General features: G+C 39.3%; 2 protein-coding genes across 2 annotated transcripts; one reads left to right on the forward strand and one right to left on the reverse strand.

Annotated features, from left to right (window-relative positions):
- Window positions 1–27,412, reverse strand: ANKRD45 (ankyrin repeat domain 45). The gene is made up of 4 exons (XM_065901449.1): window positions 27,052–27,412; window positions 18,926–19,093; window positions 1,185–1,279; window positions 1–165 (listed from the first exon to the last, which is right to left on the reverse strand). The coding sequence occupies exons 1-4, from the start codon at window positions 27,401–27,403 to the stop codon at window positions 1–3; spliced, it is 780 nt and encodes a 259-aa protein (XP_065757521.1). The 5' UTR covers window positions 27,404–27,412.
- On the forward strand, window positions 10,996–12,451 carry TEX50 (testis expressed 50). The gene is made up of 2 exons (XM_065897980.1): window positions 10,996–11,317; window positions 12,237–12,451. Exons 1-2 carry the CDS (start codon window positions 10,996–10,998, stop codon window positions 12,449–12,451), a joined length of 537 nt encoding a protein of 178 aa, XP_065754052.1.
- Window positions 27,413–27,885: the final 473 nt, after the last annotated feature.

Below are 27,885 nucleotides of genomic sequence, written 5' to 3' on the forward strand. Positions count from 1 at the left end.
TCAAACCATTTTTATCCAAAACTTACGTGGTGTAGCCATTTTTGTGAAGATAGGAGTCACAATATCTTCCAATTGCTGTTTCTGCTCAAAAAGCTCATTAATGGAAGCTTCTAAATGGGTTTCCAGCCATTCATTTTTTATACGGCATGCATTGAGGATGGTATTCTAGAGACAGAAACAAAGAATTTACTTTCCACTTGTTTATTTAAAAATAAAATTCTATATAGTATCCTAAACCAGCACTGTGCAACAGAACTTTCTGTGATGATGGCAATGTTCTGTATCTGCATTGTCCAATACAGTCACCATTAGACATACATAGCCAATGAGCACTAGAAAAGTGGCTGAGGAAGTGAATTTTTAATTTTACTGAATTTTAATTAATTCTAATTTAAATAATCTCATATGGCTAGGGGCTACTATATCTGACAGTGCAGTTCTAACATTAGTGGAATGTGCGTATAAAGAAACTCATAATCTAGAGTCATGAAGCCTTGGGCCAGTCTACACCTTCTCCCTAATTCTTTATTTTCAATGAGTCTGTGATAAAGAAAAGTGTTTGCAAAGGTTGGAAAAAAATGGGTGAATGGTATGAGCTGCATGCAACTCAACAGGCAATGCCGAGGATATTTTATTCCTTCTCAGGTGGTTCACAGGAGAAGAAAGTGCAAGAAATGCAAAAAGAGCTCCACCTCGCTGAAAACCTCTCAATTTGCATTGCAAAACCATCTCTTTGAACGTGAGCAGCAAACTGCTGATATCTGATTTAAGATGTTCATTACTCTATAGTTTGTAATAATATAGAGACACAAATAAATGTATATGCAAAAAAATAAAGGGCTTCCCTGGTGGCGCAGTGGTTGAGAGACCGCCTGCCGATGCAGGGGACACGGGTTCATGCCCCAGTCCGGGTAGATCCCACATGCCACGAAGCGGCTAGGCCCGTGAGCCATGGCCGCTGAGCCTGCGCGTCCGAGCCTGTGCCCCGCAACGGGAGAAGCCACAACAGTGAGAGACCCGCGTACCGCAAAAAAAAAAAGAAAAGAAAGGAATAAATGAAGGAAGGGAGGGAGAAGGGAGCAGTGAGGACCTCTACCTACCTCTAGTGCATTAGTGTAGAAATTAAAGATACAAGGCAAAAATCTCGGAAGACTTCAGAGCAAACTATAATCACAATGCAGTACCTTGTCTTCCTTAAAAAGCTTCCCTGGTCCCTTTGCTGTATCTGTAACAATTGCAGAGACCTTTGCAATATATTTTTTTAGCGCCAGCCTTGCATCTGAAAGAATAGAACAGTAAAATGCATATTAATAAGACAAAGACCAAAAAATATGCATGACAAACATTACATGCTTGTAATGTACATTTATATCTCCAGAGTTTTATAAAGACTGTATAGGACATTTGTTGCAGTTGTTTTCCTTGCGGAACTTCAAAAGGATAACATTCAACTAGCACAGCACTTTGGGGCACTCACTGTATTCCTAGAATTGCGCTAAAATTTTTAAAGAGCAAATAAACATAAAATGTGATACCCGATACCAAAGAGACTATAGTCTATCAAAATACCTACTCTGGGGAAAGGAACAAAAAACATTTCCAAGAGAAAAACTGTCACTTGCTTTACCTTTCTTTATCCATCAAAATAAATTCAAATAGCTTCCCTCTTTAAAAAAAAAAAGTGTTTAAAATAATTCCATTCTCTATAGCACATGTCGCAAAATTTGCAAGACCTGTTTAAACAAAACTACAACATTTTGAGAGAAATAAAAGACTCAAGTAAATGGAAAGCTTTACCATATTCTTAGAACAACTGAATATAGTAAATGGTAAATTAGCCTCAAATTAATTTAACAATTGATGTATTCGTTTCCTGTGGCTGCTATAACAAATTGCCATAAATTTGGTGGCTTAAAGCAACATAAGTTTATAGTTTATCCCCTTACAAGTCTAGAGGCGAAAAGCCTGAAATCAGTTTAGCTGATTGTGTTGGCAGGGGAGATTCTTTCTGCGGGCTCCGAAGGGAGAATCTATTTTCTTGCTGTTTTCAACCTCTAGTGGCAGCCTGTACCCCTTGGCTGTGCCTCCTTCCTCCATCTTCAATCAAACTACGCCACTCCAATGTCTAGCTCCATCATCAAATCACCTTCTCCCGGGCTTCCCTGGTGGCGCAGTGGTTGAGAGACCGCCTGCCAATGCAGGAGACACGGGTTCGTGCCCCGGTCCGGGAAGATCCCACATGCCGCGGAGCGGCTGGGCCCGTGAGCCTGCGCGTCCGGAGCCTATGCTCCGCAATAGGAGAGGCCACAACAGTGAGAGGCCCGCGTACAGAGGAAAAAAAAAAAATCACCTCCTCCTCTTCTGTGTCAAATCTCCTGCCTCTCACTTATAATAAGGACACTTGTAATTACATTTAGGTCCCACCTGGATAATCCAGGATAATCTCCCCATCTGAAGATCCTTAATTTAAGGATCTGCAAAATCCCATATGAGGTAACATTCACAGGTTCCAGGGATTAGAACCTAGATATCTTTGGCAGACTTTTTTCAGCCTACCACAGTCGGCGCTCTGACCTCCCAAAACTCCTACATATCCCCCATGCAAAATACATTTACCCCATGCCAACATCCAAAAGTTTCAACCCATTACAACATCAACTCATGTCCAAATGCTCATCTAAAATATCATCAGCTCAAAAGTCTCATCTCATCATCTAAACAAGGTATGCATGAGACATTAGTATGATACATCTATCTTGGGGTAAAATTCCTCTCCATCTGTAGACCTGTGAAACTAGAAAACAAAGTTCTCTGCTCCCAAAATACAATGGTGGGACAGGCACAGAGCAACAGTTATAGATAATGCCATTCCAAAAGTGAGAAATTAGAGGAAAAAAGGAGTCACCACACTCCCAAGTAATTTTGAAATCCCATAGGGCAAATTCTATTAGGTATCAAAGCCTGGGGATAATCATCTGTGGTGTAAGGCTCCATCCTCTTGGCCTGCAGCTCCAGCCTGAGTCATCCTTCCTTTTTCATGAAAGACAGCACGTTTTTGCAGCTGAATAGTTTTGTCAGTCACAGCTTCAAATCCACCATTCATGTTGCAAACAGAATTAATTCCCTAAACTGGAATCCAAGGTTTAGGTTTTGGCTCCACTAGCTGGGTGACCTGGAGTCAGTAGTGGCCCCAGAATTTCAATACAGGATGAAGTTTAGCAGAGGAATTAGCTGGAAGAGGGGACTAAGGGACTTGTCATAGAACTGCATTTATCTAATAAGCACACCGATTTTACTAACAGCATATATTTATTTGGGGTAGCTTGGTAGAGAAAGGAGCTTACTGCAAGCATCCTCTTAATGCCACCATACCTGTCTTACTGCATTCAGGCTGCAAAATACCACAGACTATGTAGTTTATAAACAACAGAAACTTATTTTTCACAGTTCTGGAGGCTGGGAAGTCCAAGATCAAGCTGTCAACATGGTTGCAGTCTAGTGAAAACCCTCTTCCTTTATTGCCAGCACCTTCTCACTGTGCCCTCACATAGTGGATGGGGCTAGGGAACTCTGTGGGGACTCTTTTATAAGAACACTAATCCCATTCATGAGGGCTCCACCTTCATGTCCTAAGCATCTCCCAAAGGCCCCACTTCCTAATACCATCACATTGGGCATTAGGATTTCAACATATGAATTTGGGGGGAACACAAACTTTCAGACCATAGCAATATCTTAACCCCACTAACCTCAGTTTCTCCATCTAGAAAATGGAAGTATTATAGCACCATCCTCATAGGGTTGTTGTAAGAATTAAACACAATGTATTATAGTATAATGCACGCAGACGTCTTGACACAGTGCCTGTCACACAGTAAAGCACTCAATAAGTTTATTATGTCACTCCTCAAAACTCTGTAAATGACTCCCAATTGACTACTGAATAAAATGTGGGGCCTTCCAAGATCTATCTAGCCACAAACTATCTTTCCAGCTTCATCCCTTGCAACATTCATCCAGAGACCCTGTCCATTATTTACCCCCTGTTCCCTCTGCTCCCAGGCTCACTCCTTCATTTCCTCAGGTCTCTGCTCGAGCATCACCTTAACAGAGAAGCCTCTCCTGATTGCCCTCTATAAAATAACACACTCTCACTTGCTGGCAACTTCATAACCCCGTTACCACTCTATTTTTCTCCGTAACACTGCATAGATACATAGATTTAGATAATTTTATTTTCTGTGTCTCCCTCCCTACCACAAAGTAAACTCCATAAACATAAAGATTGTTTTATGCCTAGTTCTGTATGTATTCTCAGCTCCTAGAACAGTATTTAGCACATAGGAGGTGCTCAATAAATATTTATAAATGGTTGTCTAAAGGTTTACACAGAATTTCTTTGCTTATTATGTTTCCTCAACCTAAAATGCCCTCTCTGCATTGCCACCCACCAAAATTCTACTCACTCTTCAAAGCTTACTTTAAAATGTACTTCTGTGAAACTTCTAATTCCCCCAGGTAGATCTCATTGTTCTATCAATTGTGACATGATTATAATCTGATTTAGCTCTGAGTTTAATCTGTCTTGTAATTTTTTCTTATCCTGTTTTTTGCTTCTACCTCTAGACTGTAGGTTCCTTAAAGGCAGAGTCTGTGTCACCTTCTTATCATATACCATGCAGCCTCACCATCTCTTTTTCACTTACCACGCCAAATTCCCCACCCCACACCCACTACCTGATAGTACCACATTGCCACCAAAAAGACATAGGTCAAAAGGGGGAGGAACTCAGCATTTGCTTGACTATTTGAAGGGAAGGACATTCCAGAATGAAAAAAGCAGAAGCAGATGCTAGGTTGTATGAAATGATACAGCTATAGCTACTTTGTAAGTCGATGTGAAAGTACCATACTTCAAAAGGGTTGGGGAGGATCTTCAAGATGGCAGAGGAGTAAGACGCGGAGATCGCCTTCCTCCCCACAAATACATCTAGAAGTGGAACAGCTCCTACAAAACACCTCCTGAATGCTGGCAGAAGACCTCAGACTTCCCAAAAGGCAAGAAACTCCCCACGTACCTGGGTAGGGCAAAAGAAAAAACAGAGACAAAAGAATAGGGATGGGACCTGCACCTCTGGGAGGGAGCTGTGAAGAAGGAAAAGTTTCCACACACTAGGAAGCCCCTTCACTGGTGGAGATGGGGGGTGGGGGGGGGGAATGTGTGGTAAGGTTCGGAGCCACAGAGGAGAGAACAGCAACAGGGGTGCAGAGGGCAAAGTGGAGAGATTCCCGCACACAGGATCGCTGCCATCTAGCAATCACCAGCCTGAGAGGCTTGTCTGCTCACCTGCCGGCCGGGACTGGTGGGTGCTGGGAGCTGAGGCTCGGGCTTCGGAGGTCGGATCCCAGGGAGAGGACTGGGGTTGGCTGCGTGAACACAGCCTGAAGGAGGCTAGTGCGCCACAGCTAGCCGGGAGGGAGTCCGGGAAAAAGTCTGGACCTGCCTAAGAGTCAAGAGACTTTTTCTTTCCTCTTTGTTTCCTGGTGCGCGAGGAGAGGGGATTAAGAGCGCTGCTTAAAGGAGCTCCAGAGACGGGCGCGAGCCGCGGCTATGAGCGCAGACACCTGAGACGCGCGTGAAATGCTAAGGATGCTATTGCAGCCACCAAGAATCCCGTGTGCAAGCACAGGTCACTATCCCCACCTGCCCTCTCGGGAGCCTTGCAGCCCACCACCGCCAGGGTCCTGGGATCAGGGACAACTTCCCCGGGAGAACACACGGGGCACCTCAGCCTATTGCAACGTCATGCCAGCCTCTGCCACAGGCTCACCCCACATTCGAATTATAACTACTGTACCCCTCCCTCCCCCCAGCCTGAGTGAGCCAGAGCCCCCTAATCAGCTGCTCCTTTAACCCCCTCCTGTCTGGGCGAAGAATAGACGCCCTCAGGCGACCTACATGCAGAGGCGGGGCCAAATCCAAAGGTGAACCCCAGGAGCTGTGTGAACAAAGAAGAGAAAGGGAAATCTCTCCCAGCAGCCTGAGGAGCAGTGCATTAAATCTCCACAATCAACTCGATGTACTCTGCAACTGTGGAATACCTGAATAGACAACAAATCGTCCCAAAATTGAGGCCGTGAACTCTGGGAACAACTGTAGACTTGGGGTTTGCTGTATGCAACAGACTAGTTTCCGATTTTTATGTTTATCTTAGTATAGTTTTCAGCACTTGTTATCATTGGTGGATTTGTTTACTGGTGTGGTTGCTCTCTTTTTTTTATTAGTTTTTAAATCTTAATAACTTATTTTATTTTTCTTTCTTTTTTTTCTCCCTTTTCTTCTGAGCGTGTGGCTAACAGGGTCTTGGTGCTCTGGCCAGGTGTCAGGCCTGAGCCTCTGAGGTAGGAGAGCCAAGTTCAGGACATTGGGCCACCAGAGACCTCCCAGCTTCACGTAATATCAATCAGCGAGAGGTCTCCCAGAGATCTCCGTCTCAACGCTAAGACCCAGCTCCGCTCAGTGACCAGCAAGCTCCACTGCTGGACACCCCATGCCAAACAGCTAGCAAAACAGGAACACAACCCCACCCGTTAGCAGAGAGGCTGCCTAAAAGCATAATAAGTTCACAGACACCCCAATACACACTACTAAATAACCAAGAGATCACTGAAGAAATCAAAGAGGAAATCAAAAAATACCTAGAAACAAATGACAATGAAAACATGACCACCCAAAACCTATGGGATACAGCAAAAGCAGTTCTAAGAGGGGAGTTTATAGCAATACAATCCTATCTCAAGAAACAAGAAAAATCTCAAACAACCTAACCTTACACCTAAAGCAATTAGAGAAAGAAGAACAAAAAAACCCCAAAGTCAGCAGAAGGAAAATAATGATAAAAATCAGATCAGAAATAAATAAAAAAATAAATGAAGGACACAATAGCAAAGATCAATAAAACTAAAAGCTGGTTCTTTGAGAATATAAACAAAATTGATAAACTGGTAGCCAGACTCAACAAGAAAAGAAGGGAAAAGACTCAAATCAATAGAATTAGAAATGAAAAAGTAGTAACAGGGGCTTCCCTGGTGGCACAGTGGTCAAGAATCCCCCTGCCAATGCAGGACACATGGGTTCGAGCCCTAATCCGAGAAGCCTGTGCTCTAGAGCCCGTGAGCCACAACTACTGAGCCCGCGCACCTAGAGCCCGTGCTCCCAACAAGAGAAGCCACCACAATGAGACGCCTGTGCACCACAACGAAGAGTAGCCCCCACTCACCGCAACCAGAGAAAACCCATGTGCAGCAACGAAGACCCAATGCAGCCAAAAATAAAATAAATAAAATAAATTAAAAAAAAAGAAGTAACAACTGACACTGCAGAAATACAAAGGATCATGACAGAATACTACAAGCAGCTATATGCCAATAAAATTGACACCTGGAAGAAATGGACATATTCTTAGAAAAGCATAACCTTCCAAAACTTAACCAGGAAGAAATAGAAAATAAAAACAGACCGGTCACAAGTAATGAAATTGAAACTGTGATTAAATATCTTCCAACAAACAAAAGCCCAGGACCAGATGGCTTCACAGGCGAATTCTATCAAACATTTAGAGAAGAGCTAACACCTATCCTTCTCAAACTCTTCCGAAATATAGCAGATGGAGGAACACTCCAAAACTCATTCTATGAGGTCACCATCACCCTGATACCAAAACCAGACAAAGATGTTACAAAGAAAGAAAAATACAGGCCAATATCACTGATGAACATAGATGCAAAAATCTTCAACAAAATACTAGCAAACAGAGTCCAACAGAACATTAAAAGGATCATACACCATGATCAAGTGGGGTTTATCCCAGGAATGGAAGGATTTTTTAACATACGCAAATCAATCAACGTGATACACCATATTAACAAATGGAAGGAGAAAAACCGTATGATAATCTCAATAGATGCAGAAGAAGCTTCTGACAAAATTCAACACCCATTTATGATAAAAACCCTCCAGTAGGCATAGAGGGAACTTACCTAAACATAATAAAGGCCATACATGACAAACCCACAGCCAACATTGTTCTCAATGGTGAAAAACTGAAAGCATTTCCACTAAGACCAACAACAAGACAAGGTTGCCCACTCTCATCTCTCTTATTCAACATAGTTTTGGAAGTTTTAGCCACAGCAATCAGAGAAAAAAAGAAATAAAAGGAATCCAAATCGGAAAAGAAGAAATAAAACTGTCACTGTTTTCAGATAACATGATACTATACATAGAGAATCCTAAAGATGCTACCAGAAAACTACTAGAGCTAATCAACGAATTTGGCAAAGTTGCAGGATACAAAATTAATGCACAGAAATCTCTTGCATTCCTATACACTAATGATGAAAAATCTGAAAGAGAAATTAAGGGAACACTCCCATTTACCACTGCAACAAAAAGAATAAAATACCTAGGAATAAACCTACCCAAGGACACAAAAGACCTGTATGCAGAAAACTATAAGACACTGATGGAAGAAATTAAAGATGATACAAACAGATGGAGACATATACCATGTTCTTGGATTGGAAGAATCAACATTGTAAAAATGACTATACTACCCAAAGCAATCTACAGATTCAATGCAATCCCTATCAAACTACCAATGGCATTTTTCACAGAACTAGAACAAAAAATTTACAATTTGTAAGGAAACACAAAAGATCCTGAATAGCCCAAGCAATCTTGATAAAGAAAAACGGAGCTGGAGGAATCAGGCTCCTTGACTTCAGACTATACTACAAAGCTACAGTAATCAAGACAGTATAGTACTGGCACAAAAACAGAAATATAGATCAATGGAACAGGACAGAAAGCCCAGAGATAAACCTACGCACATATGTCAACTTATCTTGATAAAGGAGGCAAGAATACACAATGGAGAAAAGACAGCCTCTTCAATAAGTGGTGCTGGGAAAACTGGACAACTACATGTAAAGGAATGAAATTAGAACACTCCCTAACACCATACACAAAAATAAACTCAAAATGGATTAAAGACCTAAATGTAAGGCCAGACACTAACAAATTCTTAGAGGAAAACATAGGCATTACACTCTATGACAAAAATCACAGATCTTTTTTGACCCACCTCCTAGAGATATTGAAATAAAAATAAACAAATGGACCTAGTGAAACTTAAAAGCTTTTGCACAGCAAAGGAAACTGTAAACATGATGAAAAGACAACCCTCAGAATGGGAGAAAATATTTGCAAACGAAGCAACTGACAAAGGATTAGTTTCCAAAATATACAAGCAGCTCATGCAGCTCAGTATCAAAAAAAAACGAACAACCCAATCCAAAACTAAATAGACATTTAGAAGACCTAAATAGACATTTCTCCAAAGAATATATACAGATTGCTAACAAACACATGAAAAGATGCTCAACATCAGTAATCATTAGAGAAATGCAAATCAAAACTACAATGAGGTATCACCTCATACCAGTCAGAATGGCCATCATCAAAAAATCTACAAACAATTGGGCTTCCCTGGTGGCGAAGTGGTTGAGAGTCTGCCTGCCGATGCAGGGGACACGGGTTTGTGCCCCGGTCTGGGAAGATCCCACAAGCCGTGGAGCGGCTAGGCCCATAAGCCATGGCCGCTGAGCCTGCGCGTCCGGAGCCTGTGCTCCACAACAGGAGAGGCCACAACAGTGAGAGGCCCACGTACCGCAAAAAAAAAAAAAAAAAAAAAAAATCTACAAACAATAAATGCTGGAGGGGGTGTGGAGAAAAGGGAACCCTCTTGCACTGTTGGCAGGAATGTAAATTGATACAGCCACTATGGAGAACAGTATGGAAGTTCCTTAAACAACTAAAAATAGAACTACCATATGACCCAGCAATCCCACTACTGGGCATATAACCTGAAAAAATCACAATTCAAAAAGAGTCATGCACCACAATGTTCATTACAGCACTATTTACAATAGCCAGGACATGGAAGCAACCTAACTGTCCATCAACATGGATGGACAAAGATCCGATGAATGGATAAAGAAGATGTGGCACATATACCCAATGGAATTTTGCTCAGCCATAAAAAGAAACGAAATTCAGTTATTTGTAGTGAGGTGGACCTAGAGTCTATCATACAGAGTGAAATAAGTCAGAAAGAGAAAAACAAATACTGTACGCTAACACATATATATGGAATCTTAAAAAAAAATGGTGCTGAAGAACCTAGGGGCAGGACAGGAATAAAGACACAGACATAGAGAATGAACTTGAGTACACTGGGAGGGGAAAGGTAAGCTGGGACGAAGTGAGAGAGTGGCATGGACATATTACACTACCAAATGTAAAATAGATAGCTAGTGGGAAGCAGCCGCATAGCACAGGGAGATCAGCTCCATGCTTTGTGACCACCTAGAGGGATGGGATAGGGAGGGTGGGAGGGAGATGCAGAGATAGGGGATTTGGGAGGATATATGTATACATATAGCTGATTCACTTTGTTATACAGCAGAAACTAACACACCATTTGTAAAGCAATTATAGTCCAGTAAAGATGTAAAAAAAAAAAAAGGGTTGGAAAGGATATAGGTAAGTTGTTTCCATGAAATTCTATTAAGATAATTACAATTTAAATTTATTAGCTAGCAAAATATTAGTAAAGTATTTGTTTTTCAGAAAACTGAAGAGGCTCAAACTATTCTGGAAAAAAACAAGAAAAAGTGTTCCTAAGAAATCCAAGGGGATTGGCTAGGCAACACCTTTTCAGTCCAGTGTGGTTCTCTATGACATCACTGAATTTATCCCTGAATCACTATGACTGATGATGTTACAGTGATCATCAGTGTATATTTTGCTGACTAGCAAAAGTATCTTCAGTGCTTTGACTGGAACACCATGTTAACTAATACTCAGGGCATTTCTGCTCTCTCTGTAACCAATTTTTGACTATAAATGCTTTTTCCATTTGAGAAAGAAAGATGCCTTCTCAAGGACTATCCCTGATTTTTCCTCTGTTGTTTATCTGCTTCTTCAGGGAGAGCTTCTGCATTTGTGATGGTACTACCTGGACAAAGGTTGGATGGGAGATTTTTCCAGAAGAAACGCATCATTTGAAAGTTAAGCCTTCTCCATCTCACCGTCTACCTTACCCTCTGAACAAACTATGCTGCAATTTTGCTAGTATGGATATATTTCAGTGTCTTTTACATCTTATTTATATTTTAGTACAAGTTCTCTTTTCAATCCTGTCTGTTTTATCTGCTCATTACCTGTGGGTGAAATGGAAGAAACACAAAAAAAAGGTGAATTAGTGATGCAAATAATAATAGTTATAGACTATCAAAGAGTTTTAAAAGATAAGATTATCATCTTCTTTGAGAGAAAGAACCATGTCTTATTCTTCTTCATAACCTCCCCAATTTCCACCATTCATCCCCAGCATGTAGCAGTTTCTTGCATATCTCAGGTGTTCAGCAAAGGTGTACTCAATTAGAAGGTCCTTAAAATAACCTATTAATTTTAGATAGATTATTTTAAGTTACGAAACACACCAAGAAAGTAGGAGCTACAGTGAATAGAATGCATAGGAAGTGAAGGTATCTGTCTGGGCCCTTAGGTAAGTCACTGTATCTTTCTCAGCTGCCTGATCCATAAAATTAAGGATATGGAACGACATTTTGTTAGATCCCTTCCCGATCTGTCTAAGAAAGCTAAGTATACAAAAGTCGGTATGTATTTTTTTAATGGACTGCAAACTAATTTCTAATTTTAGTATAACTTTCTGGAAAATAGCACTCTTAAACTAATTTCCCACTTTGCCAGTGACACCATATTTTGAGGCAAACTTAAAAGCTCATTGACCTTCACAACAATTAGATATTTATAAAATGACTATGACTTTATCACATTATACCTTAAGGTTGTTTAGTAAAGGAAAATATTTTACTAATATTCAAATAATTCCTCCCAGCAGAATGCTCTAATCACAGGAAGTACTTATTAAATGTTTCCCTATGGTGATAATGATCGTTATAACCTTATACAAAAGCATATAAAAAAGAACATTTCTTCTGCATTTATACCTTTCATCTACAGTAACTTTTTCTTTGCATAAATAACTAACATGTGGTATTTGGAGTTTAAGTGTATATATCCAGAAAACAAATTTAATTTGAACTATAGTAATAAAAAAATCTCTAATATGTTTTTTTCTCCTTTTAACTGAAGAAACAAGCCTCCTTAGATACAGCTGGTAATGATCTAGAAAGCCAGCCCATCTATGACATTGACCAAATACTCTGCAGACCGGTGGCCACAACATCAATGATCACCAAGTACCTGAATCAGGTGTCCCATCATCCTCCAGCTAAGAAAGTCAAGCACCAAAAACTAAAGGGGAAGAAGAGTGAAAGAGAAGGAGCCAGAGGATACTAGACATATCCATATGCAAATATAGCTCAGTCCATTATGAAGACTACACAAGAAATCTACTGCGAGAACTCATGTAAGGACAAAAATGGTTCTTTGGCATCCTTTGTAAATTTTTTGCCAGGTTCTTTAAGGAAACCTTCCAACAAAGTCTGGATTGAACAGTTATTTCTATTCAGCTAAAACGGCTCCATACTCACTAAAAGTAATGGGGAAAGACTGTATACGATCACTGCTTCATGTTTAAGTGCTTTGTCCTTTTCAGTGCGTTCGATTACTAATCATTAAGCAATCTGTAGAACAGAATCTCCATTTAGTGTTTCAGTAAATCTCTGATTTAAATAATATTTGTGATTTTTCTTAGTTTCCTGAGCAAATTTTATGGCCACACTGAGACGTTTAATTTCCCATCTCATATTGTTAAAATGGTACGGAAATACTAAGGAACAGATTAATTTTTTAAAGTATAAATGTTTCCATTTTCAGTAAAATAAATGAGGAATTAAGTATCAACACTTTTTTAATTTCAAGCTTTTGTTGATAAGATGCCTCAGTTTTTAAAAATATTCCACACTTTTGTTGATCAGTCACCTCAATTTTTTTTTAAAGTATGGTTTCCATATTTTCCAAACAAAAGCTGAGAGACTGGTCTGAGACTAGGACAGATTTTCTTAACAACATGTTGAAGAATCCCAGAAAAATATACCAGATCTATAATATACCTCCCATCAATATAAGGGGAAAAAAACTTTTAAAAAAACAATCTTTTGTACAGTAATAGATAATGCTACAGTCTTTATAAATAACAGAAGAGAACAGTGCCTGCCTTGGGTTATTGTGGATTATTAGAAGTTTGTTTATGGTTCCACTTTCCACTCCCCTCCTTACTTCCACTCTTCCCTAACCACAACCCTACTCCCACATGTCCATGAATGTCTGCTCCATACCTTCAGAGCTCTGAACTGTCAACTAATTCCCTCTAAGAGAACACTGATATGTATCTCTATTAATGGAGGACCCTTGAACACTTCAAAAGTCTACGAACCTCGAAGACCCAATGAAATTTATCTCTAATAGTCAAATTTTCAGTAGTATAGAGGAGTCTCTTGGGTCGGGAGTCCTCAGCCCCGTAAACCTCTCATCATTAGAGCAAGAAATGGAAGTGGTTTATACTCTTGTTCAGTCTGAATTAAACAAATGTTACATTTTATGTTGCGTAGTTTGTGTTTTGACATTTCACAGCTACATTACCATGAAGCGCCAATCCTTGCAATCCCATCATTGATCTGGAAACAGAAGACTAGTTTATAGTATTATAGTCTTCTTATCTTCATCACTAGGAAATGGTAGGTCTAATTCCCCTAAGACTGTAAGGACCAAAACTAAACAGATGGACATGAGGGAGATGGAAAGTGGGGCAGGCACGTGGCCTTTAGCATGACCGTTGGCTTGACGGTTAGAGGTCCCGCTCTGCCAACAGTCAGCCTCACAGTGGTCCTCATAGCAGAGAGTGCAATGAGAGGTGGATCGCATCCTTCTCCCTCGGGCCCTCCAGGCCCTCTGGCTTCGGGCCTGGCGGGTGAGCTGGGAGGCCCAGGGACAGGCTGAGGGCTATGTCCTGCAGAGCTCCAGAGCACTCGCCAAAGCCGCCCACTGGCCAGGCCCAGGCCTGGAAGCAGCAACGAATCTCTCCCCCATCCCCACCTCTTCGACCAAAGGGCGGTGACATCTCCATGGGTCCCGGCCACTGTTTGGGTGCCCTGAGGAGTCAGAGGGCCACTTGGGTCCTGGGCACCTGGCTTCCTCAGTGATGACGGCTGGGCAGGCTCTGGAGACCTGGCCCTAAGGGTTCCGCCAGCTGAGATCTGCCTCCTCAGCCGGGGCTGGGCACTGGCGGGAGGACTCAGACTGGGTGCTGGACAAACGCTCCCCGGCAGGGTAACCGGATCATGCAGGGACCCCTCCTCTTGGCCAGGCCTGGACCTCAGAGGATGAAAGTACAGCCTTGGGACCTTGCCCTTGTCAGAACACAGAATAATGTTTATTTTGGTGGAGGTTTACAGGAACATCGTGACCTGACCATGACCTGACCTCAAGAACAAAGAATCTGACACCAAGACGTTTGCAACAACTAACCATGGCCCTCCCTCACCTTTCCTATAAAAGGGCTTTACTGAAAGCTTTCAGGGAGTTCAGGGTTTTTAAGGTATAAGCCAGCCATCTCCTTGCATGGCCCTGCAATAAACCTTTCTGTGCTCCAAACTCCAACGTTTTGGTATTGTTTGGCCTCACCGCATGTCTGACACAGGGACTTGCATTTGGTAACAAAACCAATGAAACTTAACACCATAAGCCCCAAACTTTCAGAAAAGTTACAGCAAAATTTGTTCCTGGATTGTGTTTTCTAAATGCCATGGGTCATTCTTCAAAAATGGATTTTACACAGAACTAGAACAAAAAATTTCACAATTTGTATGGAAACACAAAAGACCCCAAATAGCCAAAGCAAACTTGAGAACAAAAAATGGAGCTGGAGGAATCAGGCTCCCTGACTTCAGACTACACTACAAAGCTACAGTAATCAAGACAGCATGGTACTGGCACAGAAACAGAAATATAGATCAATGGAACAGGATAGAAAGCCCAGAGATAAACCCATGCACATATGGTCACCTTATCTTTGATAAAGGAGGCAAGAATATACAGTGGAGAAAAGACAGCCTCTTCAATAAGTGGTGCTGGGAAAATTGGACAGGTACATGTAAAAGTATGAGATTAGAACACTCCCTAACACCATACACAAAAATAAGCTCAAAATGGATTAAAGACCTAACTGTAAGGCCAGACACTATCAAACTCTTAGAGGAAAACATAGGCAGAATGCTCTATGACATAAATCACAGCAAGATCCTTTTTGACCCACCTCCTAGAGAAATGGAAATAAAAACAAAAGTAAACAAATGGAACCTAATGAAACTTAAAAGCTTTTGCATAGCAAAGGAAACCATAAACATGATGAAAAGACAACCCTCAGAATGGGAGAAAATATTTGCAAATGAAGCAACTGACAAAGGATTAATCTCCAAAATTTACAAGCAGCTCATGCAGCTCAATAACAAAACAACAAACAGCCCAATCCAAAAATGGGCAGAAGACCTAAATAGGGGCTTCCCTGGTGGCGCGGTGGTTGGGAGTCCGCCTGCCGATGCAGGGGACGTGGGTTCGTGCCCGGGTCCGGGAGGATCCCACATGCCGCGGAGCGGCTGGGCCCCTGAGCCATGGCCGCTGAGCCTGCGTGTCCGGAGCCTGTGCTCTGCAAGGGGAGAGGCCACAGCAGTGAGAGGCCTGCATACCACCAAAAAAAAAAAAAAAAAAAAAAAAAAGAAGACCTAAATAGACATTTCTCCAAAGAAGATATACAGATTGGCAACAAACACATGAAAGAATGATCAACATCATTAATCATTAGAGAAATGCAAATCAAAATTACAACGAGATATCATCTCACACCAGTCAGAATGGCCATCATCAAAAAATCTACAAACAATTGGGCTTCCCTGGTGGCGAAGTGGTTGAGAGTCCGCCTGCCGATGCAGGGGACGTAGGTTCGTGCCCCCGTCCAGGAGGATCCCACATGCTGCGGAGCGGCTGGGCCCGTAAGCCATGGCCACTGAGCGTGCACATCCGGAGCCTGTGCTCCACAACGGGAGAGGCCACAACAGTGAGAGGCCCGTGTACCACAAAAAAAAAACACAAAAAACTACAAACAATAAATGCTGGAGAAGGTGTGGAGAAAAGGGAACACTCTTGCACTGCTGGTGGGAATGTAAATTGATACAGCTACTATGGAGAACAGTATGGAGGTTCCTTAAAAAACTACAAATAGAACTACCATATGACCCAGCAATCCCACTATTGGGCATATACCCTGAGAAAACCATAATTCAAAAACAGTCATGTACCAAAATGTTCATTGCAGCTCTATTTACAATAGCCAGGACATGGAAGCAACCTAAGTGTCCATCATCGGATGAATGGATAAAGAAGATGTGGTACATATATACAATGGAATATTACTCAGCCATAAAAAGAAATGAAATTGAGTTATTTGTAGTGAGGTGGATGGACCTAGAGTCTGTCATACAGAGTGAAGTAAGTCAGAAAGAGAAAAATAAATACCGTATGCTAACACATATATATGGAATCTAAGAAAAAAAAAATGGTCGTGAAGAACCTAGGGGTAAGATGGGAATAAAGACACAGACCTACTAGAGAATGGACTTGAGGATATGGGGAGGGGAAAGGGTAAGCTGTGACAAAGTGAGAGAGTGGCATGGACATATATACACTACCAAATGTAAAATAGATAGCTAGTGGGAAGCAGCCGCATAGCACAGGGAGATCAGCTCGGTGCTTTGTGACCACATAGAGGGGTGGGATAGGGAGGGTGGAAGGGAGGGAGACGCAAGAGAGAAGAGATATGGGAACATATGTATATGTATAACTGATTAACTTTGTTATAAAGCAGAAACTAACACACCATTGTAAAGCAATTATACTCCAATAAAGGTGTTTAAAAAAAAAGGATTTTAAATTATATAATGTGAATTTCACCTACAATAACTATTCATGAAGGGATCAATTAAATTCTTCACTATTTTTTTTTGCATATATATATATAAAATCACAAAATCTAAGGTATTGACAGAAATAATGCCCCTAGAAAATATTCAATACAAGTGGACAATTACGTATAAAATAATCTACAAAGTATAACTCATCTTTTTCTTTCTGAATATGCTACCTTCCCTCAATTTCCTTACTTCTATTAATTCTCCCAGTATCCTTCTCATTTTACTAATAAGCAAGCTCCTTATGGCTGCCATATGAATCTTCCTAAATATCACTCTAAACCTCTTCCTCGTCTACGTAAAATCTTTCAGTGGCTTCCAACAGCTACAGAAATGAAATCACCTTAGCCTGACATTTGGGAGTATAATCTGACTGTAATAATAGTTGTATCATTCTTCGAGTGTGATCACATACCAGGCGTTGTGCTAAGTGCTTAATATCTTCTCATCTCATTCTCACAATGACGCCCGCAAGAGGTAAGAACTATTATTGGCTCCCTTTTCTGGAAATTAAGACTGAAGTATAAAGAATTTAAGTATTTTGTCCAAGGTCACATAGGTTTCAAGTAGAGACACCAGTATTTAAACTCAAGCAATCTGATTCAAAAGCCCATGTACTTCTGCCTGTGCTGTAGCCTAGCTGTGTAAATTATGACTTGCTATTCTAGTAAGGCAATCTCATCACTTTTTCCCCAACATGTCACTTTCATTCGTAAGATTTTGCTCACACCCTTTCCCCTTACACTGTGTATGAAAATCCCACCCTTTCTTCAAGGCCCACCTCAACTCCACCATGCTCTGATTTCATGTTCTCTGACCACCCCACAGCATGTACCACCTGCTCTGCCTCTTTTAACCCTTAATTATAGTCTTTCTGATATTGTTATTTAACTCTAGAGTGTGTCTACAGGTTATCATCCCTCGCCTAACAAATGTCCAGAGGGCAGGAACAATTAATTGTACCACAACGGTGCTATGCTCATAGTGGGCATTTAATAAATGCTTGCTAAAAAAACACAATGCAGGTAACTACGTAAAATGAATGCCATGAACTTCCTTAGTACTAGTTTTTTAACCAATGTTTGTATGCCTACATAATTACACAGGTATATCTTCATGAAATCTCTAAGCTCTATTCTACAGGATTATGGAAATGATGCAAGAAAAATATTAGTGAAACTCAAAACAGTACATAGTTTTTTGACCTTTGATTAAAGCATAACATACATATAGAAAAGTGCAAAATTTGTAAGTGTACAGCTCAGTGAATTTTCACAAACGAGCACACCCTGTAAACAGCAACCAAATTAAGAAAAAAATATTATGCCCCAGAAGTCCCCCTCATGCCACAGTGATACCTGCTATTCTGACTTCTACCACCATAGATTAATTTTGCCTAGCAAACCATTTTAAATTATTACAATTGTTTCTACCTGGGGAATCAAATATATTCCTCAAGTATGCCATTTTTTTTAAACATTTAAGAAATGGTCCACTCTGCCTAGGTCTCTCAGAAAATGGCCTTGAACATATTTTATACACATATTCTTATAGAAAATTATTGGTGAAATTGTTAGAAGGTGATAAATCAACCAGCTTCCAACCAATATAGTTTCTATTAAGTACAATGTTTTAGGCCAATAGCAAAATAGCAACAACAACAACAACAAAAAAGGCAGATTTCACATATTATCACCACCAGTGACTATGGTTAGGCCTACAAATAAAACATCTTGATAGACGGTGAAAATGTTAATCACCTCTTTGCTTTGTTAAATACATAGCCTATAACCCTGTAACTTGAGTCAGTTTTCTACTTTCTACTTTCTCTACCTTGTGAGCTCCTTACCTGCCCAGTCCAGGAACTCAACACACTCAGTCTGGGAATACCGAGCAGCAACATCTCGAGCTCGCTCTTCCTGGAAGTTCAGAGATTCTATATCAACATCCAATTCCACCAGTGCTTTCAAAGTTTCCAAACGACCCCAGGCTGCAGCACAGTGTAGGAGTGTGTAACCTAACAAATAGAATGAGGATGGTCAGGTCAAGAAGACTGCGCTGTTTTAGGCTATTTTATGGACTAGAAGATCACAATGGCAATCAGGTATTGAACAATTACTACAGGCTAGGCACTATTCTAAGTGCTTTACATACAGTAAATTCATTTAGTTCATAAAAACCCCATGAGGTCAGAACTATTATAATCCCTATTTTACAGATAAGGAAACAGAGGTCCAGAGAAGCTAAACTTGCCCAAGGAACACAGCCAATAAATGATGAACACAAGGCACCAACACAGGCAATCTGAACTCTGAGCTCTTCAACATCTTCTTAAGGAAGATGGCAATCTCCCTAACAGTCATCTACTGGAACACAATTAGACCTATGACTTTAGCCTAAGGAATCTGCATCAACTCTAATTACTCTATTATTGCTAACACAATCATACAAATTACTACAACTGGTATGCCTTTGGTTTGGAAATTAATCATTTGAATTAAAATGGAAATTATGACCTATCCAATTAGAAAGTTATTTCTAAGATTTACTGAGGCAACTACCATGAGATATAATTGTAAAGGTGAAAAACATGGGCAGCATCTTTAAAATGTTTTCAGACTGGTTTAAAAAAATCAAGTCAAAACTGATTGTTTTAACTTACCCACGAGGATACATTTGTGATTCACTTAACTTGGCCAAAGAGGCATGCAGTACCACAAGAAGAGTTGAGCAGAAGAATGAACTAGCATGTATTAAATGTATTAAGTACTAGGTACTTTATGGGCTACTACTTCATTTAATCCTTCCACTAACACTATGAGGTAGGTATTATCAGCCCCATTAAAGGATACAGAGGAAAGTGCAGATCAGAAAGACTATACCTTGCCCAAGGCCACACTGGTAGTAAGCAGCCAAAGCAAAATCAAACCCAGATCTGTTGCCAAATAAAAGGTTTATAAGGAAAAGGAAATAGCACTCAAATGTTTGCCACTGGTTAGAGTAGGGAAAGAGAGAGCAAGGACTCCTCCACTTCCTTCCAGAAACCTCCCCCTTGGCTCCCTATTTACCACATTCCCACAGTCCTGGGTCTCAGACCAAGTTGTAAACTATCTTTGTCTTGAGGCTATCACAACCAGAAGGGATAATAAAGAATTAATAAGGAATCAAAAGGAGCATGAAGTAAGCTACTCCAGGGTCAGCCAAAAGTGGAATTACCTCCCCTCTTTGGCCCAACTCTTTTTTTTAATGTTACAACAGTGAGACATTTCAGAACACCAAGAGATAAAGACTGGCCCAAGAATGTGACCATGGCTTTAGCCCCTACAAAATGGAGGGCCAAGAAATACCCAGATACCAACCCTCATTGTTCCTGCCTTCCGAAGATGCATTTCTTCAGCCAAACGGCCCAGGGCCCCTGGTTTGCTGGGAGAGGGGGACACTATCTACGGAAAAGACACTGCAATAGCAGGAGCAGGAGGCCATTCCAAATGAGATATTCTGGGTCCTGATATTGCTTTTCTCAAGGCTGAAGTTACAGGCCAGGTCAGCAATAACATCTAAATTTTTTTTCCTATTTTTTAATATACATAGTTTAAAAACAAGAAAACATGCTTTCTAAACAGACACAGGCTTTGACCAAGGAATTTAAAACCTAAGGGTTTAAACCATGGGTTTAAAAAAACCATTGTATGTTTTCTTTTTCCCCTCGTGAGAGATGGTGTGTTTTCTAGAAGAAAACACACAGATCTTTGTACTATATGAACCCCATAGCCTTCCCAGGAAAAGAAGAACATTTAAATAAGATGATTTCAAAAGCATCCAGACAAGAAGGGGATTTTCCTAAAGTTCTCCCATAATATTGGCAATGAGTATTTGATCCCAGAAGGGAGATACAGAAGGCTATATTTAGAAATCCCAGTAGGAAGAAAGGGACCATAAATGGAATTCTGAAAAATTGGGATTGGTTCAAAGAGAAAAATAATTTCTTTGTGGAAGACTACTGGTTACTAAATAGAGAGAGTCAACTGAGTAGACAGTTCACAGTAAGGCAAAAGATCAGACAAGAAGAAAAGTAATCTTTTTCCTCTATGCAGGCACTGTTGTGTGTGCTTCACAAGTATCAACTCATTTAATCCTCACTACAATCCTATGACGTAGGCACGAGTATTTTTCTCATTTATAGATGAGGAAACAAAAGCATGGAGAGGATAAGTACTTTTCTCAAGGTTGCTATAAATTGATGAAGGTCATTAATAAGGTCAAAATCCAAAAACTCCGATGATGATAGTCACAAACAAGTAATAGGCCATGGAACAAAATACTCACCTACCTAGAATATTTTTCACAATCTGCGTACCACCAGCAGTACCAGACTCTTTGAATTCCCCAAATCCTGTTGTTTCATGTCTCTATAACTTTGCATATGCTGCTTTTTTCTGACTGATACAGTAATTACAGTAGCAAAATAAAAAATAGAAGTATAAATTTTATATTTACTTAGCATTAATACTGGTATTTTGTAAAACTGAGTTCAGAATTCATTTTTTAATTAGTGTAACTAATACACTTTATTTTTTATTTATTTATTTACTTTTTATTTATTTTTTGGCTGCGTTGGGTCTTCATTGTTGCATGCAGGCTTCCTCTAGTTGTGGCGAGCGGGGGCTACTCTTTGTTGCAGTGCACGGGCTTCTCATTGCGGTGGCTTCTCTTGTTGTGGAGCACAGGCTCTAGGCATGCGGGCTTCAGTAGTTGTGGCACACGGGCTCAGTAGTTGTGGCACATGGGCTTAGTTGCTCCATGGCACGTGGGATCTTCCCAGACCAGGGCTCAAACCCGTGCTCCCTGCACTGGCAGGTGGATTCTTAACCGTGGTGCCACCAGGGAAGCCCACTAATACACTTTAAATACAAAAATGTATAAGCATATCAGATAAAAGCATAACTACCAAATAGGAATATTAAGTATACATTGTCATTCTATTAGCAATATAAATTGTCAGATAAAACAAATCAAAATTAAAGATTATAAAACAAATACTAGGGACTTCCCTGGTGGTACCGTGGTTAAGAATCCGCCTGCCAATGCAGGGGACACGGGCTCGAGCCCTGGTCCGGGAAGATCCCATATGCTGCAAAGCAACTAAGCCCTTGCGCCACAGCTACTGAGCCCACATGCCACAACTACTGAAGCCCGCGTGCCTAGAGCCTGTGCTCTGCAACAATAGAAGCCACTGCAATGTGAAGCCCATGCACCACAACGAAGAGTAGCCCCCACTCACCACAACTAGAGAAAGCCCACGCAGCAACGAAGACCCAATGCAGCCAAAAACTAATTAATTAATTAATTAAAAAAAACACAAATGCTATAAAAATGAAGAAACTATAATCATGAAAATTGCAAATAAAACATTATTTGATTTTTTAAGTGTGTCAATGGTATCAACAGGATATTTCTGTACAAATTTTTTCAGCTACTGAAGTTTTTCTCACTCAACATTAGTTGGAAGTAGTTATAAACCAATACCAAATATTTTCCTTCGAATTACCTCAACTCTAATTTTAAAAGAGAGAGATATCTCCGAACAGCTTTTTGCTTTTTTGATAGAACTGCAATCTTTTTATTGAGAGTAAGTTGTAATCTTTATCGCCAAAGAAAACATTGCTGGTTCATATTTGTCTTTTTTAGTTTCCACATATACAGAGAGAGATTCCATTTCAGTTTCCTGATCAATTTCAAAACTATGAGATTCACATTGTACTTGTTTGGGAAGTTTGTGAACTTAAGAATTATTCTTACAATAGAAATTTTGTAATACCACAATATGGACCGTTTAAGTTTGTAATCTTCAGTTTGTCTTTTTATATACACTGAGCAATTAAATCATTGAAATTATTCTCAACCCATAAATGACTCTGATTTCATATTTTTTAAATACCAAATAAAACTATTATACCTATAAAAAGGCCAGTATTTCATTACCTAAAATAGTGGGTAAGTACACCAGAATAACAACAATATTGTAACACTAAAATCTGTTACTATACTGCCTGCCATGACCAATCCTTCAACCTCCTTTGTCTGGTAAACTCTTGGTCATTCTTCAAGATTCAATATATTGGACTTCCGTGGCAGTCCAGTGGTTAAGATCCCGCGCTTCCACTGCAGGGGGCGCGGGTTCGATCCCTGGTCAGGCAACTAAGATCCCGCATGCTGCGTGGTGCAGCCAAAAAAAAGATTCAATATAGCGCCTCCTCTGTGAAGCCTTCCTTGACCATGTCCAACACTTCCACGTAAAGTTGACTAATCTCTCCTCTGAGCTATCACTGTACCTTGTCCCACTGTATATTAATTATCTATTTACACATCTGTTTTCTGCTAAACTGTGAACTTGTCCAAGTTTGTTGAATTCATTTATCTTTCCCAAGTTCCCAGCACAAGACCTGGCTAGTCCTCCATCCTTAACAAATGTTTGCTGATTGTATGGAAAGACAGAGTTTAAAACAGTAATTAGTTCTGATCATGCCTGTTTGAGTATGGCCAGGTTTAGAGACCAAAGCCTTGCCAGAACCAGAGGAGGTTCCACCATCAATAAACTGCAAACTGTACACACCTGTCCTTGGCTCAAACAGAAAAAAAGGTACTTCCCAATACACCAGAAGTCAGTAGTACAGAGAGCTGAAACTGTAAGAACTGTTTCATTCTCCTCCCTTTGGATCAAAAGTGTCCAATTCTTCAGTATTTAAAATGAAAGGAAATCCTGAAAGCAAATGTGATCCATCAATCACCTGGAAAATCATTTTCCTTCCTATCCATCTGAGTATCATCCACAAATAAATGGCATACATCTTCTTACTTTAGAGATATCTACCTGCAGTTCTTCAACCAGAAGTCCCTTAATTTTAGGCCAATGGCTTCTTATGTTCCAAAAATTAATAGTGTTCACATATACGCACACAATTATCATCCTTTAAAAAAAAAAAGAAAATTCTGTCATTTGTGACAACGTGGATGAACCTCAAAGGCATTATACTAAGTGAAATAAGCCAGATAGAAAAAGCCAAATACAGCATGGTATCACTTATATGTGGAATCTAAAATAAAAATTATAAGCTAAACCCATGGAAACAGAGTAGAAAAGTGGTTACCAGGGGCTTGAGGGGTGGGGTAAACAGGGAGGGGTTGGTAAAAGAGTACAAACTTTCAGTTACAAGATGAAAAAGGTCTGAGGACCTGATGTATAACATGATGACTATAGTTAATAACTATATTGTATAACTGAAATTTGCTGAGAGTAGAACGTAAATGTTCTCACACACAAAAAAATGCAAAAAACCCTGAATTGATCTGTTCTCCCACATGAACAAGCTCATGGGAACTGAGTCAATACCAACCAAACAAGAAATTTACTGGTAAACTGTAATGTAATTCATTATATTATAATGATTAAAATAATAATTGCCAAATTGGTACAATTAGGTTTGCCAGTTCATGCATACTTTCCATTATAAAATCATCTTCATGGAATGCCTAATAAGCTTAGAATTTCCCAAATCATCAAGTCCTGGTTCCTTTTAATTTACCAGTTCTCTCAATTTCTTTCCTTTCCATTTTACTATAAGCAGCAAGAAGCAAGCAGGATGCACCTTCAACCTCTGCTAAACAAGATTTCATGGCAAGCATGATATCAGAATGAAGAAATGGATTATCTTAGAGCACATCATCAAACTTGAAAGACTGTACACCTATATCCACACACTGGAAAATACCTAACAAGAGGATGGCAATACTCATATCAATTAGTCAGAACACCACCTTCCTTGAATAGTACTAGAGGCACACTGTCAGATATTGATTTGGGGCTCTCATTTTCTTTTATGTAGTATGATATTAGATATTACTATCAGTCCCATTTTTGGGGTGAAGAAACTGTAGCATGGAAAGGTTATATAATTTGCCCAAGTCATAGGTAAGATTCAATACTAGGTAAGTTTGCTTCAGGTTCTCAATAGCCTTAAGAAAGGTTTCTTCTGTTCCTATTTCCCTAAAAGCTTTCATCATGAACAAGTGCTGCATTTTCTTTCAAAAGACTTTTCTACATCTATTGATATGATCATGTGGTTTTGTTTATTTAATCTTTTAATGTAGTGAATTATACTAACATTTTTTTCTAATGTTAAAACCATCCTGCATTAATGGGATAAACCCAACCTAGTCCAATAAATGTTTTAACACACAATCTTAGATTCAATTTGTTAATATTTTATTTAAGATGTTTGCATCTGTGTTAATAAATGACTGGCCTATAATTTTCCTTTCTAGTGCTGTCCTTAACTAGTTTTGCTATAAAAGTTATCTCTCATAAAATAAGTTAAGTAGTTTTCCAACTCTCTTTACATTCTCTGGAACCTTTGTATCAGCTAGAGATTACTTTTTCCCTACAAGTGTAGTAAACCTTACCTTTTAAAACATTTGAGTTTGAAATTAGGTGGGGGTGGGACAATGAGGCAGATTTTGACTACTTATTCAATTTTTTTAAATAACTATTGCTCTAGTCAAGTTCCTAGTTTTTTCTTGAATCAATTTTGGTAATTTATATTTTATTGGAAAATTGTCCATTTCATCCAAGTTTTCAAATGTACTGTCATGAAGTTGTTTATGATACTTTCTAGGAATTTTTTAAATCTTAGTTTTTCCTGTGTGAATGCTTCATTTTTAAAATTCCAAATGTTGTTTATGCTCTTTCTTATATCACATATCAAAAACTATCAATATTATCAAAGGTTTTTCAACTCTTTTTCACTAAACCAGATTTTGGTTTTGTTGATTCTATTGTGGTTTTTTGTTTGTTTGTTTGTTTTTTGGTGGGTTTTTTTGGCTGCACTGTACAGCTTGCAGGATCAGGGATCTTAGTCAACAAGGGGTCAGACTGAACCTGGGACACCTGCAGTGGAAGAGTGGAGTACTAACCACTGGACCACCAGGGAATTCCCTCTCTATTGTTTCTTTATTTTCAATGTCATTATTTTACTCTATTATTTTCTCTTCTTCTTTCTTTGGATTTTCAGTTGTTCTTTTTCTAATTCCTTGAGTTAAATACATTGCTTTCTAATTTTCAATATTTCTTATATTCTAATATATGCATTCAATTAGAATTTTAATTTTAGTTTTATTCCACAAGTTCTGACATAACTAGATCCTGTTGCCACTTAAATATTTCATAATTTCTATTATATCTTTTGTCACCAACAGATAAGTTAAAGTATGTTTTTGTTTCCAAACTTATAGGGATTTTCAGTTATCTTTTTGTTACTATTTTCTAATTTTATTTTATTGTGGTCAGAGACCACAGACTGCATGCTACGGATTCTTTGATATTTGTAGACACTTCCTTTATGGCCTAACATATCAATTTTTTAAATTGTTCCATGTGAGCATGAAGAAAATGTATAGTCCCCATTTGCTAAAGATCATTGTTTTATTTTCTACAATGAGCATGTTTTATATTTGCAATCTGAAAAAACAAGTGACTGAATTTAAAGAGTTAATTGGATAATGACTACAAAAAATAAATCTTCAAAGGAAAGAGATAATAATATTATTGAGCATTTACTGTATACCAACTTTATATTTATTATCATATTTAATCCTCATAACCTATAAGGAAAACCCTATAAAGAAAAGACAATCATCCCCATTTTGTAGATGAAACAGAGACACAAAAAGATTAAGTAACTTGCCCTAGTCACACAGCTAATAAATAGTGAATTCTGTGTTCTTAACTACTATGCTATACTAAATACATCAACATGCATATACACACATTCATATGTGTGTGTATACACACACACACACACACACACAACATATGCAAAATATAAAGCAGGCACATCAAATTTATCCAAATTTAAAGATAATACATAGCATCTTTAGGTAGTCATAAGTAATATTGATAAGAGAAAAAAGACGAAATACCTCTGGTGGTTTTCTCATTCAGATCCACACCATATTTGGCTAAAGCTCTAATCACATCACTTTGCCCAGCCATGCAAGCTGCATACAACAAATTTCTCCCAACAATGTCTTCTTCCAAGAGTAGCTGCATGGCCTGTTCATGGTGAGGGTTCTCAGGATCCTCAAAAATCTTCTGCAAACCTTCTACATCCCCTGTGAGAGCAGGGGGTAAGAGGGGATTAATGGTGGCAGTTTCCTCTGCTTCTTTGGATTCTTCTTCTTCTTCATTATCATCTTCTTCCTCTTCTTCTTGCTGTGAGAAAAATATTGATTTTTCTGAACTCTCTGACTCTGGGGGTCCTTCTGACTCCATTAACTCCAAAAATACCTGAGACCAAAAAAAGTAATAGAAATCTACTCAAACAAATCATTATTTGCTTATTTATTTGTTTGATCACTCAACTGACATTCAGTCAACTGAATGAAATGAAAGTACTTAACTGGTTCAAAATAAACCAGTTATAAAATAAGATACTGCATCCATTCAATCAATAAAGTTTATTGTGTACCAACACACTGCCTGAATATATACTAAAATGCTGAATGATGTAAACAGTAAATTCAGTAGGAACAGGAGAAATATCAACCTGGGTGAGATTCATTAGGAAAAGATTGAAAGAGAATGTTAAAGAGGCTCACCTGCCTAAACAAGGGTCCGTGGTGGGGAGAAGTGAGAAATACAGCTGGATCACTGAAGCCAGATTATTAAGAACTTAAAAATCAGGCACTGACATTTAGACAGAATTCATTCACTCAGTAATACTTACTGAAAGCCCACGAATATACTAAGTGCTG

Source organism: Phocoena phocoena, chromosome 1 (assembly GCF_963924675.1).
Source record: "Phocoena phocoena chromosome 1, mPhoPho1.1, whole genome shotgun sequence".
In the NCBI taxonomy this organism is placed as follows: Eukaryota; Metazoa; Chordata; class Mammalia; order Artiodactyla; family Phocoenidae; genus Phocoena; species Phocoena phocoena.

Excerpts from the sequence above, each read along its gene's own strand:
- TEX50 (XM_065897980.1), top strand. The coding sequence starts at position 10,996 with ATGCCTTCTCAAGGACTATCCCTGATTTTTCCTCTGTTGTTTATCTGC. Across the intron at positions 11,318-12,236 it reads ATGGAAGAAACACAAAAAAA|AACTGAAGAAACAAGCCTCC; the intron begins AGGTGAATTAGT and ends TTTTCTCCTTTT.
- ANKRD45 (XM_065901449.1), bottom strand. The coding sequence starts at position 27,403 with ATGGAGTCAGAAGGACCCCCAGAGTCAGAGAGTTCAGAAAAATCAATA. Across the intron at positions 19,094-27,051 it reads GAATGAGAAAACCACCAGAG|GTTACACACTCCTACACTGT; the intron begins GTATTTCGTCTT and ends TCTATTTGTTAG. Across the intron at positions 166-1,184 it reads AGCTTTTTAAGGAAGACAAG|AATACCATCCTCAATGCATG; the intron begins GTACTGCATTGT and ends TTCTGTCTCTAG.